Below are 16,239 nucleotides of genomic sequence, written 5' to 3' on the forward strand. Positions count from 1 at the left end.
GCCTCCCTTGTGTTCCCAAAAACAGATTGTTTTGGTTTTCATGTTTTTATATTGATGGTTTTGTCTCAAACATGAAGTTGTCCCCGGTTTTGTCGTTGCTGCTACCAAGTGGAACTAATCTAAGGTTACTGCAGTTTCCAGGGACCCTTGGGCACCTAACATCTTATTGTGTCACATTTAAAACGTTCCGGAGTCAGGGACGGTGTAGCTGGTAGCTAATAGATTTGTACGTTTGCTGGTGCAGCATTAAATATAACGTAACGCTCTCGTGTTTTAAATGGCTCTGTTTACAAAATAACCGCCAAAGGTAACGATTTCTACGTTTATTCGTGTGTTGACTGTAACTTAAGGTGACATTGAATATTGACGTTAACACTGAAGGCTTGCTGTCAACTGTCATATTTTCAATTTCTTAGTTATTTTGGGAACATTAGTTCTCTCACTGTTTATTATTGTCACATTGCAGTTTGTAAGCTGTTCCACACGAGTGTAACGTTCATCCTAACACTGTCGCTAGCTTACATAAAATCATATGCAAAATAGCTGCCATTTGATTTATAAGGACACAGAGCTGTGTGTTCTAAACATTATCAACTGATTATTTACAGAATGCAGGTTGTTCTACAAAACTTTGTTATAGAGAACCCCCCCAGGTGTATCTGTGTTTTCCCTCAGTATAAAGACAAAAATAGTATGTATGTAACATGAGTTCTTCAACTAAGTGTTTTTATCTCTTTTAGTTTAAATGTATGTTGCAGTGAAATGCTGTCCATCGATGTGATCCTTCCTAATGAAGCTGTCTCACTGATCCTGCCATCGGCTGGTTGAACCACATTTCTGTGACTGACAGGCCTGAGCAGGATGTCAGACAGTGGAAATCAGTCCTGTCTGATGGGAGCAGAGGACACCCTGTCCTTCTTGGTATGCACCTTTTCCATTTAGTACTAACATTTACAATTTTTCAGATGTACAGTAATGTGCAAAAGTTTTAGGCAGGTGGGAAAAATGCTGTAAACTAAGAATGCTTGCAAAAATATAAATAATTGTTTGTTTTTATCAATTTACAAAATTGTTCTTTTGTTCGCTCACTTATCATTTTGTAAATTGATCGAAATTAAATGCGCATTATTTACATTTTTGAAAGCATTCTTAGTTTAAAGCATTTTTTTCAAACCTGCCTAAAACTTATGCACAGTAGTGTATGTTTATATATTTTAATGTTTTCAATAAGTGATTTAGTGTATTTACTTACTTAGGAATTGGTTAATAACTCAATTACATATGGTTAATTTGATCATGTCAGGGGTTTGACTACAGTTAGCTAATACTGGAGCTCTTTGGTCGGACAATTTGGCTATTAATAGCTGAGCAAGTTTCCATGTATCCACATGTTGAAGTCTTTGAGTGAGACATTGAATCCAAAGTTGTTCCCTGTGTGCGTATCCAATCATTTGCATGATGAATGTTGTATAAAGTAAATCAAAAGACCAAAAAACTTGGCTTATTGTTTACTGTAAGACATGGCTACATTGGTTCAAAGAACCTACACCAGGAAACAGTTGGGAAGAACATAAGGAAAAGGACTCTCAGGGCACTGTAATTTTTGTATTAAGAGCTGAAAAGATTGGTCAGTTTGTCAGTAAAATGTTTGATAATCTGTTTTTGACAGAAATTATTATAGAGGTGATGAATATAAATGTCAGCTGCAGCCCAAAGCATATTTTAAGAATAATATTTGTTTGGGGGGCACAAGAGAAATGACACACTTACTGTTGTGTTCTGCCTTAGTAGCTTAAACCCAAATGACAGTAAATACATATTGTTGTCATGGAACACTGCTGCTACTGTTGGTTTAGAACAATGCACCTCTCTTTTATGTTTTTCAGACTTCCATCTCTGAAACTTTCTTGGCAATCCACCAAAATTGGGGTGCAAAGTCATCTGTGCTGCTCAAATCATTTGAAAATAAGATGTGAAATAGATTGAATAAGAGCTTACAGCTATGTTTGCAGATCTTTGCCAAACATGTGGAACTGCTGGTGGTGCTATATTAAAAGTAAAGGGTTGACCAAAGTATTAGGGATTCATAATCTCCAATTTGTCCATAATGCAATTAATCAAAGAATTATAACAAAAAATAGTTGGTGATGTTTCTGTGTAGACCAGATATCATGATCTCATTACTTACCTGTCTGTCTGGTGCATAGGTGTGTGTGTTTCATGCATTGGAGGACTGGGCAGGTCTGGGTCAGGTGGAGGACTATCTGAGTGTTTTGGAGTACCTGCTGTGGGTCTTTACCCCTTTGGCCATCGTCTTCATCCTGCCCTTCCTCATCGTCATCCTGCTTTACCTCTCTATACTCTTCCTTCATGTCTATAAGGTAAACCTTCTGCAGGGCTCAAACATCGAAACAGTTCATCGATTATCATTAAGATAAGATAAAACTTTATTAATCCTGAAGGAAATTACAGTGCCAGATAGCTCCAAAAGTACAGTACAATACTAATACAAAATGCAAACAACAACTCAAATATAAGTGAAAATATAAAATGTATGGGTTAATGCAAAAGAGACGGTGCCTAACAGAATAAACAGTATTACAATAGTCATCTATAAAAGTAGGCAGGAAGTAATGGTTGCAGTTAAATTGACAGTAGTCTTGACAGTTATTACAAAGTAAGAGCTTCTATTGCAAGATTATGAGTTATTAAGAAAATATAATATTGCACCTGATACTGCACATGGTACTAATCCATAGGCGAAAGTATTGCACAAGATATGCATTCTATAAATATCAACATTAATACAAATCTAAATAACATTGGAACTGTTAGTATAATACTGTATCAATCACAGCCTAACATATCATAATGCTAACGGAATGTGGTTGTAATCTATAACAGTCCGCACAATCAGCCGATCAACCATTAACTGGCATTGCAAAAAGTCGAATCTAAATAAGAGTCACAGCTCAGTCCTGCTCAGGCGTGCTGTGTGGCAGCTCTGAACCTGGGCAGAAGGTTCGGTGATGCACATGAACTGCTTACGCGTGCAGTGTGGCTCAGGCCTTGATGATTTTATTAAGATATTATAACTTGTTACTTGTTATTGAGATTTTATCAGTGGTTCGGTTAACCTAATGCTTGAAACTACAATAAGCAGTATTATAAAGCTATTTGATAAAAACTGACAAATAACTACAGATAAAGACAAAATGGAATTCACTATTATATTGTCCATCTTACTCCACAAAACAACAAACATATTCCTGTAGACACACAGTACACTTTGTATATGGGAGGAACACCATGAGTTATTTAAACTGTTGTACAATTGTGTTACTTCCCCAAAATAGTAATTTACTTGTACATACGTTTGGCCAAGAATGTGTACCTGATATGTATTTAAGCAAGCCAATCTAATTTTGTACATTTAGTCAGGATTGCTTATTTTAAGAACAAAATGCTGTTTTTCTCTGTGAATTCTAGGGTATTTATATCATTGTTTTAAGACAATTGCATCGCATTGGATGCTTAAGTTAAGCAAAATTCCCTCAATATACAAAAACATTTTTTATCCTGACCGCACTAGGTTTAAGAAACCTGCCCGTTCTTTGAGACAATTCTACTTTATTTTAAAAATCTTGGCTAGCGTTTTATTTTTTGTTTTGTTTTGTTTTCAAGCCTGAATCAAGCCAGTCAAGAAAAATGAAGCTTAAACAAATATTAGGAACAAGAGTTATGAACAAAATTATTTAAATACTGTAAGACTCAGGTTGGAAACATTTAGCATTTTATTCCTCTAAACCTTATATTTTCTGTTTGTTTATTTGTTTTTTTAATAGAGGAAGAATCAACTGAGGGAAGCATACTGCAACAACCTGTGGGATGGAGCTAGGAAGACCTTGGCTACTCTGTGGGATGGACACGGGGCCATCTGGCATGGTAAGCTACCCTGGGGCTTTATTGATTGCTTTTTTAAAGCTGTCTATTCAGAAGGCATTTATTTAACTGTTATCACCATCAAAGCATTACTCATACCCATAGACTGTATTAAAGAAGTGAACTTAGCCCCAGTTACATCACCCATTGGTTTTTGAACAGCAGTTTTGAAGCCACAAGAGTAGGAGAGCGAGCTGTGGCTGAACAAACGGGAGGGTTACCAAAATAAACTTCTCATCATTAGTTCCACACGTGTTCTATACGGGGAAAAACCCACAACAATTCTGACCACCTGTATGTCCGCCAAAAATATGTATCATGTTCAGGAAACACTGAATGAGCTAACAGCAGACATGATACTTGATAATTAGTCTAATAAGTGCTAATATATTAATACTAGAATTTACTATCTGAGAAGGCTGAAGCACAGGATGTTTGCATGGTCATGGCTCGTGACCAATTCGCCTTTATATCGCGTGTGCCCTGCACAGCTTGCTGCTTGTGGCCGTGAGTGGAGTAGGCCAGCCAATCCGACCAACCCCCACAATTATTATTGTTACTGATTTATGAAAAATCATTCATACAAAAATGTTGTAGTTCAGAACATTGATAATGACATAATGAAGTAAAAAAAAAAAAAGCTGTTAAAAAGTGGAGGCTGTTCAGGAAGTGGTTTCTGGATAAAGTGACAGTTCAAGCTCCAGCATTTGTGTAGTTAGGTTGAATTTACTTTGCCTACAAATTCGGAGGGGCAAATATTTGCTTCAGTTTTGGTCTGAACACACCTTTAGGCGCTATGGTATCAAGTACAGTTACATACATTTTAAGACCATAGTTTCACAATTTTTAATAAAGTTGTGAAACTATGGTCTTTAAATTTAGTAATTATTATGAAACAGTGTTTTGTTTTTGTTTACTTCATGTACTGTTTGAGGGTATTTGCAAAAATGATGGAGGAGCGAGGATACAGAACAGATGAAAAAAACAATAAGGATCGGATCAGCATGCTTACTAAATACTGGAAGTAACAACAGTTTGTCAGATGCATTGGCTTAGGAATATTTATGGTGACTGTACACAAGTAAACACTCTGTTGCAAGGACAGGTGCATGGAGGTCAATAACTAAATGAAATAACAACATATGACTGCAAAAACTGACAAAACAACCAAATATCAAAGAGCGCTGCAAAAGCACAAAACCTTATACTGACAAGCATAAACATAAATCACAGGGGACCCAGGTAGCTGACCTGGAAGAGTAGATGCCATTATGTGCAGCCTGGGTTGGATGCCAAAAGCACTGACAAACAAGAGAGCACAGACAGAGAGTGCAATAACAGAAAGCCTAACCAAATTAAAATAAGTGTAAGGGGAACATGCCATAAAAACAGAAAATATAACTGAATACTGAAACACGCTCCAAAAGCAGAAAAAACAGCCAAATACTGAAATGTGCTGCTCAAACACAAAACGCAAACATGAATAGCATCTAAATCAATGAAATGACCTGTTAGTTTGATGGTCTTTTAAACTCTTCATCGCAACGCAATCAAACACAAGGAAATGTTTTTTCCACCACTTGTCTACAGTCTGTCTGATATATTAGTGCAGCTCTTCAGCAGAGAGCTGCTGCTACTGTCACACGTGATGTTAGCTGGTTGAGCAAAGCTTTCAGCTACGCGATGCAACTTATGTGAGTGTATTCCTGTTATCAGCGACACCTCACCGCGGTGCTGATTAGCGCTGTGGCCACATAAACGGACCGTTTACGGAGTGGACGTGCCGCACAGTGTTTACTTTTAGCGGCTTCACCAGTGAAATGGGGGGGCTGTAAAAAGCTAATACGTGGAGGCACACTAACACAGTGTGCTCTCTCTCTCTCGATTACTCACTGTTGTACAGGTGAAGCCGAGGGAGAGATCTGGTAGTTGTGATGTGTAGATTTATTGTCAGCCTTACATTTACCTGGCAGTCCAACAACATGCATGCATCATATCCCTGTGTACCTGTGCACCTGTGAACCATCATGTACCTGTGTACCAGGCTATGAGATCCATGGAATGGAGAAGATCCCAGACAAAGGACCAGCACTGATCGTGTACTATCATGGAGCCATTCCAATAGACTACTATTACTTTCTGGCTAATGTTATCATCCAGAAGGGACGGACCTGCCACTCCGTAGCAGACCACTTCCTCTTCAAGATCCCAGGTACTGTCACACATGTAAACATACAGGAATGTGTACACTTAAAATAACTAACAGCTGTCTTCTTTAAATCAGCAGTTTACCTTTTCCTTTACTTTTCATTCTGCTTTTAGTTTCTTCTTTAAAAACAAATCGGGCTAAGCTAAGACTAAATAGTACACTGTTTTAGTTGCGGATTTGTGTCAGGGTGGGTTCACACCAGCCTTGTTTGGTCTGATTGAACCGAACCCTGGAGCGTTTGTCCCCTTGGTGCGGTTCGTTAAGGTTGGTGTGAACGCCAGAATTGAACTCTGATGGACCAAACTCTGGTGTGGACCATGGTCCGCTAGAAAAGACGGGACTCGATCCGTTTCAAAACAAACCACGGTCTGGTTCGATTTAGGTGAGAACATAAATGGACTCAAAGTAGGACCTAATATAGGAAGCAAACCTAAACACTGTGCTTCGCGGGTTGTTAACAGATGCTTACAGTCGCAGAGACAGGCAGCAAGATGAGTAGAGGACAGACATGGGGTAGCGATGAGGAAATAGAAATATGACCAACCAATTTCACAAATGCCTATGGAAACGCACAAGAACACGGAGGTATTCAAACTGTTGAGGGAGAAACTAATGGATGGAACTGATCGAGCTGTAGAACGATGTCGGTTACAAGTTAAAAAAATAATTCAGAAAAAGAAACATTAATGTCCGCGATGGTGTTGAATGTGATTGAGGAGTGTGATCCCTCTGTTTACTTCAGGGAGTTTTCCCACGTGAGAATTCTGACCAATCAGAAAGCCGCTTCACCGTGCATCAAAAGCACACTTATATTTCTAAATTAGTACTGGAAAAACACATCATCCTCAAGACAATCCTATCTGGGTCCATTTATATAGTTCTATACAAACCAGAGCATGTGTGTAACCTATATGCTAATATCTATTGGGTGTCATGAACAAAAAATAACAGTCAGGCCAACCTGTTACCCAACCTGTGTCATCTCCCTGTGCATACATCCTTATATTAACTCTTTCTACTAACGGGTAGGAAATAGGAAGAAAACCAGAAGCCAAGAGTACAAAAATCCAGGGGATGAAAAGAACAACATGTCATCCACACAATAGGAGTTATAGTGGAGGAAAAAATGTTGTTGTTCAGACGTTTCATTGAAAGATCAGCAAAGCATTGATTCACAACCAAAGATGATTGTCACGTCACCACTTGTTTGTGTTACCAATCAGGCCATCTGTAGCTTCACTCAGCCTGGTTTTAATTAATGAAGGTTTCCAAATAATAGGAAAAAGAAATGTATTGAAGCCCAAATATCACTGAGAAGGAGCAGAAGGCTGAGTACTTGGGGATTCTGCAAAACTATGGCTATCATTTATTCTAAGACTCTGCGACTACAGATGTACCCTGAAAGCAGAACATTAACCCTCTGGACCACTTAGCTAGCAGCCCCGAAGTGGCTGCTGGACATGAGCAGACCAAAGCCAGGCTTAAACTGACATGGGGGCTCTGAGTTGTTGGGGATGATCCTGTGTTTTCTTAATCTTCTGTGAGAGTTGTTTTTGCCAATTTTGCCAATTTTTTGCATTCCTGCTGCCAGTCATATTCTTCAGACTACAAAGAGGTTGGAAGTCGGACAGTGTTAGGGATGATAGGACATAAGGATAGAATAGTCTAATTTGTAACTCATTTTAATGTAGCTAGATTGCATATATAACCTTTAATTGATATCATTCATACTTTACTGCTGTAAGCTTTTTTTTAAATTAAATAATAGTGCCCTGTCTGCAGTTAAAGTAAGAGCCTCCTGGTACTTCTTGCAATTTGTTAGAGGATTTCTTTGAATAATCCTCTCCCCAGTGAAGTAATCCCAGTCTGTGTGTGACTAAACCATAGAAAGAAACATTGAACAAAGTAACATTTCCCTAGCACCAAATGAACACTGAAAGATGAAACCATTTCCAAAAACATTTAGCTATTTAGCAGGGAGCTGTTGTAAACTGAAGTGTTTTCACATTGTATTCTTTAAGTCGGTCCACGGGTGGTGGTGAAAAGGTAGTGGGAATGGCTTCAGGAAGAGCAGACTTAATGGGTGGATGAGTCTCCTCTTCACCAGCCTTTTGTGAATGGAAACTTGCTAAAAGAAAATAGCCGGCCATTCTGAAAAAGTTCATTTTTGACCGTTCTTTTGGACTCGAGAGGAGAGGAGTGTCAGGGTAAGATTTTTGGTTCCCAACATAGTGCCATGCAAATATCCTGACCTAAAGGGAAATCTTCATAGTCAGCAGAAGGGGAATTAACATTTTTCTGGAGATTTCTGGTCAATGCCAGGTATACAGGTGGTATGCAGGTATACATTTCATCCATGCTAAATCCTCTGTGACCTCATGTCCATTCTATTCTTGTGAATCTTAGGAATGCCTGGAGAATTTCTTCAGATTTGGCACAACTGTTCACTTGCAGTCAAGGGTGTACTGATAAGATTTTGGTGGTCTAAGGTCAAGGTCACTGTGATCTCCCAAAACACGTTTCTGGTTTCTGGTTATATATAGTCTTGCGATCACTCAAAGCTGCTTTTACATGTCACATTCACCAATTCACACACTGATGGCAAAGGCCAGGTGCCAATCTTGATGGCTATGCCATTGGGAGAAATCTGGGGTTCAGTGCGCAAGGACACTTCGACATGTGACTGTGGCAGTCAGGGATTGAACCCCCAACCTTTCGATTGAGAGACGACCGACTCTACCACTGAGCCACAGCTGCCTCATTCTTTAGACTCCAAAGAGGTTGTGAGTAGTAGCCAGTGTTTGGGAAAATAGAAAAGGGGTAGAATTATCTGATTTCTTTAAACAATTGATTGAAGTTTGATTACATACTGTATATTACCTTTACATGATATTATTCATACTATAGTGTTGTAAACCTCTGCTTGACTAAACAAAATACACTCTCTGCAGTGAAAGTTAGAGCCTCAAGGTACTTCTGAAAGAGCTGCTAAATAATTACATACCCTCTCCTCTGTGATCCATAGACAAAAGCTCTTTGTCAGTTGGTCTAGACTCAAAAACTTGCATCACTGAGGATGATATATTGGGAATGTAGTTAGGAAGGCTTAAAGAAAATGACCGCTAATAACTGGATTTCCTCACCAGGGGACCTCTGGTAGCTCCATTGGTAGAGCCTGCATCCCTATACAGAGGTGCAACTTTGGTGCATATCATCCCTACACCCTCTTTCCTATATTTCCTGTTAACCTTTAGCTGTCATGTCAAATAAATGCAAAAAACAAACAAACAAACAAAATAGTACTATGAGAAAATAAACAAGCTTTGCCACTTTAGTGTTAGGGCTGTTCTGGACTGGAATGTAGTGTAATGTTGAGAATTTTACGTAATGCATTTTGGAATCCATGAAATGCAGCTGGGTGTGTATGTATATATATATATATATATATATATATCTGCTTGTATTTTCTCTTCCCCTTGACTCTCTCTTTACTTTTGAATTGTTACCCTTTCTCAATCCGTACCTTTGCTCCAGGTTTCAAGTTACTGTTGGAGGTGTTCAGTGTGATTCATGGTCCTCAGGAGGAGTGTGTGCGTGCTCTCAGAAATGGTCACCTGTTGGGGATTTCTCCAGGAGGAGTGCGGGAGGCTCTCTTCAGTGATGAGACATACCCTCTTCTCTGGGGCAAACGCAAAGGCTTTGCCCAGGTCGCCATTGACTCTCAAGTGGTGTGTTACTGTTTCCAAAACCTACTGCCATTGTTTTTACAAGCTTTTGTTAAAGCTTCAGCCTGGAGTGCATGATATTGTAGATTACTTCAATATTATATATTTAATTTAACATTTCATTACACTTCAGTTTATAGTACAATTGCTTTAAATGAATGATTATTACTCATGGCCAATCCATCAAATTTTGTTACAAAATATATTTATTAATAGATTAATGCTCTGCTATAGTACATGATATAATCAACATGCATTTACCGTTTTAATGTGTTATATTCCTTTTTAGTTTTGATCATTGACAAGGAGCACATCTGTAATTGAAGTTTATGCTTATGAAAATAGTCAATATGGATCATAATAATAATAACTTGTAATATATACTTACTATATATATATATACACACATATATACATTTATATATACGTATATATATATATATATATACACACCTATAGGACCTTGCCACAGTGCTTTGACAGACAAAGAATAAGCAGGATACAAGAATACAAAAGATGTAAAAACAGTGTATAATTTCTAAAATGTTGATATTTATAAAAAAAAAAAAAAAAAAGAATAAAACTAATTAAAATGAGCAGTAATTTAAGAAGTAATTTAAAAGAAGTTTCTGATTTTGCAAGCTTTTAAAGAAAACTGTAGGTCACACAAGTTTAGGAAGGAATTTATCAATGTCAGTGTATTATCATGGGGTTACGTTTTCACACAGTACAGCCAGTTAGAAAGTCATGAATATCTCACAGTAAGAGTCAAGTCACCATCCTTCTATGTTATTGTTAGCATAATGTATGTGCATGAAATAAAAATCTCAATCGTAGTCTGTCATGAGGTTATGTCAAACAAACGAGAGATTAGTTTCACTGTGTCACCATTTTGAAACCGTAAAGGTATTTTAACATTGTCAGCATGTGTGGTTTGTATTCAGCCCCATGGCTGTAGAAAAAAGTATTTTATGTTTTATTTTATTTTTTAAATCAAGGCCAATTTTACACCTAGTTAACTGAATTAGTACTTGAGGTTTCCCTCCTACAGTAAACCAACAACTTTAATATTGCAATCTGAGAAGAAAGCCTTCCTCTTTAATCTTTTCTTTTTCTTACTTGCTTTGTCTTTCAGCCAGTAATTCCAATGTTTACTCAGAATGTGCGGGAAGGCTTCAGATCTCTGGGAACCCTCAGTAAGTGTAGAAGACACAGTCACACACAAAGCACACCGTATGTCTCATTTCATACACATGTTGTGTTTTGTGTTGTTGGAGAATGTAGTGACAGGTTGGATGTGTCCTCCATAATCCAATGAGAAACACTGGTCCTGAGTAGAGTAGTATAGTCATTGAGTATTTCTGGTGTATGTAGCATTGAGTCAAAATAAGTGTTTATGGTAAAGAAGGAAAAGTGTGGCACATTGATGTGTTTAGAGATAGAAAGTTTGGAGGTGGAGTGTGTGGACCACAGCCTCTATATACAGTTAGGTCCATAAATATTTGGACAATGACACTATTTTCATCATTTTGGTTCTGTACACCACCACAATGGAATTGAAATGAAACAATCAAGATGTGCTTGAATTTCAGACTTTCAGCTTTAATTTGAGGGTATTTACATCCAAGTCGAGTGAATGGTGTAGGAATTACTGATTTTATACGTGATACTAACAGAACTAACTGTATTTGCCATATCACTAGAAGTAAATACAATCAAACTCCTTTTTGGGGGATTTGCCCCCTGCTGGCCATCCCTAACTCATGGAAATATGAATCTGATGGAAGCCATTTCATTTGCCTTTTCTTAATCCTGTCTTTGTATTTCTCCATGTAACGTGCTCTCTCTCTCTCTTTGTTTTACAATCCAGGATTTTATCGCTGGGTGTATGAGAGATTTCGTCTCCCTGCAGCTCCTGTTTATGGGGGATTTCCTGTGAAGTTTCGAACCTTCCTAGGTGATCCTATCCCATATGATCCCAACATCAGTGCTGCAGAGCTGGCAGAGAAGGTGAGTGAGCTGAAGCTACTCCAGTGCTGGGAAATGTCTTTCTAGCTTCAGTTTGAGCTTTTAAATCTCTTACTCTTGAAAGAAAATTAAATTATTTTGTTTCTTACAGTCTTGACAGAAACTTAAATAATCATCTGTGAACCAAACAACAGTTAAAAAGAATCAGCATTTTATCATGTGTTCAAGTTACACTGCACACGACTAAGAATTTTGTGAGCTCAATCTAATTTGGCTGTTTGGTATGAAGTTTCGACTCTTTGCTACTTTTAGTTTCCCTTCATCACTACTAGATTACTCTGATTAAATTCAAGTGGGGTTTTGGAGAACAGCTCATTATTGCAAACACTGTACAGAATACCAATCATTCATACGCAGGGCTGCTGACTATGCTTTTGGCTCTGAAGGTGCAGAAGGCAGTCCAGTCTCTCATAGACCAGCACCAGCGGATCCCAGGGAACATACTAAGGGCCTTGTTGGAGAGATTTCACTCCAAACTCAAAGACCATTAACACCAGAAGCACAACAACAGACTGTCCAGAGTGAGACCCAAACAACGTGAAGGTCAGATGGCTTCAGTGTGCACAGGTTCAGTGGCCTGACATGTTGGGATATTTGCACAACCCCTGAGTGCAGCTGCTGAGGTTCTTTTGCACGCATCTTCTTTTTATTGCATCGTACTGATATATATTCTTCAACCCTTAGATTTTGTTTTCATCTGCTCGTTCCCAGGATTTATTTGTTAAGGCTAGAATTCCTGAAGTTGTGTTGAATCATACCTCAAAATGTTACATGAAAAAAGGATTTTCCAATACACACGTGCACAATATCTTGTGTTCTGAAAATCAAGGTTGTGATTGATTACAGTATGATCCATTGAAGATGGACTTTTTACTCAACTCTTGGCTGATTGGTTTGTTGGACTTCTGGTTAAATGACACTGGTTGTCATATATGTTATAGGTTAAATTAAAAAAAACCTTTAATGACATTTTTTTTACATGTAAAGCAGCCCTGACAGACAGGTAAGGGACAAAAAAATCTGTAAACCCATTTTCCAAGTCTGGTCCAATTAATTTTCTCTTTTGGGTTTATGACATAAGAACAGACTCTTTTGGAAATAATTTAAGATAGATTTTCATTGATACATTTATAGCACAGACATGATAGTAAGCTAATAAAAATATATACAGTGTATAATGACATGGTGTTTAGAGTGCATGGAGTAATACAAACTCTCCTGGAAGAAAACGGATTGCTTAGTACTTTTGAGGATAAATATTCTACACATGCTAATTTTTGTCCTAAAAAAATAAGTGAAAAATTATCCAAGCCAACTTTTCTGTCCTCTTTTCAAATTTTTCTTTTCAAATCACAAATGAAAAGATTTTTTCCCCAGTTTCTTTAGGTCATAAAAACTGAAGAGAACATAAATTAGATGGAACTTAGAGAAGGATCACCAGTATATTTTTCTCACTTCTGTCTAAGGGCTTCTGCAGATGTACGTGCATTACGTCATCTTCAGGTCTCTTTCCAAGAAATAGTCCCAATAATTAAAGAAAAAAGGAGTCTGATGTGTCACTGTTAATTCTGATGATATTTCTAAGAGAGAGAAATATATTTTGGTGGTTTTATTATGTAAATACCACATCAGTTTCTAAACATTCAAATAAGCAGGTATTTCCAAACATCAACCTCAAAACCTTCTCCATTTTACCCTCTTATTAGTATTTTATTAGGTGCTTACCGGCGCATTACTTTATAAAGCTAATTCACCTGCAATTATGTGTTATAGCTTGCTTAAATTCGGCCTCCATGATTAAAAAAAAATCTCACAATTATTTTAACAATTGTTGTCCCTTTGGTAAGCTAAGTTGTCTTCACACTAAAGTACCTTCTGATTCATTGAATCTTGGTACACTGCCAGTGACTGTGACAATTTATTTAACTTAAGTCCATATACACAGAGGCTGGAAAAACATAACTAGAACTCCATCCAAAATACCAACTCTGTATTTGTTTAATGAATAGTGGTGTAACAGACAGTAGTTGATCCTTGATCCGTACAGACTGACCCATGCGATACAGCACACATGTGAACCGTGAAATGATTGCAAAATAAACATTCATGGCATAAAATAAATTTCTTCAGTCTCTGATGCATCCTGATGCAGAAGTCGTTAAAGGTTGAATATTGGGCAGGTATTCACTCATGTTGAATATACATCCTAAAACCAACTTAAAACAGTGCTACACCAGGCGAGAGAGCAGCGTTTCATTCTTTTATTTATATTTTTATTTACATTACAGAAATGGACAAATTATCGGCTAATTTGTATCAAATAGGCCTACATCTTTGTGTCTTTATCACAGTGTCGACATGTATTTTGAAAGTCCCAGCTGGCTGTTTCTTGTGATAGAATGTGGTTGCTTAACGTTAATCCTATAGCCTACCAAAGTCTGTTGATGTGAACTTTCACAGCACTGTGCTGGGTCCGAAAACTCAAAACATAATCCCAAAAGGAAAGCTCACAACCAGGTTGTTATGCAGAAGGATTGATGTTTTATTTTTGGGATGAGTCTGAGGTGGTCACACAGATTCTGGTACTGAAAATATGCAGCTTTTTTTTTATCGTAGACTGTCGTCTGACTTTTAAAAGCACCGTCTTAACAAAAAGGGAGTTTATATTTAACTCGCTGCTGTATTCTTAGAAAAAAAATAACCATGTGCATTAATAAAGATAATTAAAGATGTGATCCTTGAACTCACCACTGTAACCCGGAGCATTATTTTTACCATCAAGACTTTAAACCAGACTCTGCAGTCAAAGGGTTCTGCTTTATACCATTGTAATCTGACCATGTAATGCTGGTCCAGTGGTTTGTTAAAACATTTAAAGACATACAAACAATATTGATATTGTATGTTATCTTTATATATAACAATTTAATTTAATTTTGTTAAAGTGTTTTAGTTAAAGCTGTGATTAGTTGCAGACCTTCAAATAGCAGTGGTCTTTCTAGAGCTGCAAGCAAACTTCTAAATCTGCCAAATTCACCTTTTTGAGGTTGTTCCTGAGAGCTGCTTATTTGTTAGACCTGATTCAGAAGATGCCTTTTATCACAAACAAATAAGTGCTGAAATCAAAGTCCCAAATATATAAAAAATATAATGATTAAATCCATTACAAGAGTTTAACAGAAGCCAGGCTTCCAACTGCTGTTGTTGTTGTTCCAATACCCCTATCAGAAAGGCTTCCTATACATCCTGAAATGAGAGAACTCCAGTTTGTAACTTTTGTTTAGAATGGTGAAGAACTGATTTCAGGTCATTTATCAAGTGACAATAACAAAAAACAACAGTGCAGTGCAAGCGCTGAATGAAACGTTATTTAGAGTTACACTTTATAACTTGAGAGAGAGAGATGTGTCAAAAAATCTCCATTGCAACTGAAATGAACCACAGCCAGGTAACAGACCACCACAGAGCCTTTCACCTACACAAACACTTCCAATGACTGCTCATTAAACCATCAGTGTCCCCTTACAAACTCCATTATCTGGTTACTGTAATATTTATGTGCTTTATTATTAGTGTTGTAAACTAATCATTTGTTGTGTACAAATTGTGCTTTGAAATGAAGTGTACTAGTGTGTGTAATGTTAGTAAGTACGAGTATGTAAATATTGTGATATAACAAATTATTTTGCACTCGTATTCATCAAAGTGTCACTGCCAACTCAGATTTTTATTTCATTTTTAAAGAGACCTTTTAAGACCAAGTGTGTGTTTGAGTGGCATCTAACTGGGTGCTTTACTTCTGTGAACTGGTTGCCTTTTCCATATTTATGTTGTTGGTTTTGAGATGATCTACAACATATTTTTTAAATTGTATCAATATAAATTAAATGTTGCACTTTTAAATATTAAGATCCACTTCAACTTGTTAATAAATCTATTTTGATTAAATGTCTCATGAGAGTTCTTCTCTTGCTTAATCTCAGTTGTTTGTATTGGTAGTTTAATATGCCAGGTGCAGGAGGGCAGAAGGAAGAGGTTAAGGATTTTTTAACCGACTATTAATTTAACAAAAAAATTATAAAATGAACAGTGATGGGGTGAAAAACGAGTTCACCTTGGGTAGAAACAGAAAATAATATCAAATTACTAATTAAAACTTAACTAGTCAGAAAAATGAACACTTGGACATAAATCAGCATGTAAAGAACTGACCATAATGACAGAAACCATGTTTGTGAAACATCAACATCTTAATAAATCCAGAATCTCATACAAAAAATGATGCATCCCCAGATCTGAAGGGGGCCCTGGAGTTCCAGATGTGCTCAATTACTA

The 16,239-nt window shown here is 37.2% G+C and overlaps 1 protein-coding gene across 1 annotated transcript; it reads left to right on the forward strand.

Moving 5' to 3' along the window:
• The first annotated feature begins 202 nt into the window (after positions 1-202).
• On the forward strand, positions 203-15,814 carry tmem68 (transmembrane protein 68). The gene is made up of 9 exons (XM_069683920.1): positions 203-307; positions 741-921; positions 2,208-2,381; positions 3,846-3,945; positions 5,987-6,154; positions 9,686-9,879; positions 11,012-11,072; positions 11,747-11,886; positions 12,291-15,814. The coding sequence occupies exons 2-9, from the start codon at positions 862-864 to the stop codon at positions 12,393-12,395; spliced, it is 1,002 nt and encodes a 333-aa protein (XP_069540021.1). The 5' UTR covers positions 203-307; positions 741-861; the 3' UTR covers positions 12,396-15,814.
• Positions 15,815-16,239: the final 425 nt, after the last annotated feature.

This window comes from Semicossyphus pulcher, unplaced genomic scaffold, assembly GCF_022749685.1.
Source record: "Semicossyphus pulcher isolate SPU_LCO1_2020_fin unplaced genomic scaffold, fSemPul1.0.p SCAF_7, whole genome shotgun sequence".
In the NCBI taxonomy this organism is placed as follows: domain Eukaryota; kingdom Metazoa; phylum Chordata; class Actinopteri; order Labriformes; family Labridae; genus Semicossyphus; species Semicossyphus pulcher.

Bases quoted from the DNA above. Each gene is read 5' to 3' on its own strand.
- tmem68 (XM_069683920.1), top strand. From the start codon at position 862: ATGTCAGACAGTGGAAATCAGTCCTGTCTGATGGGAGCAGAGGACACC. The intron at 11,073-11,746 runs GTAAGTGTAGAA...TTTACAATCCAG, and splicing joins CAGATCTCTGGGAACCCTCA to GATTTTATCGCTGGGTGTAT. The intron at 11,887-12,290 runs GTGAGTGAGCTG...TTGGCTCTGAAG, and splicing joins CTGCAGAGCTGGCAGAGAAG to GTGCAGAAGGCAGTCCAGTC.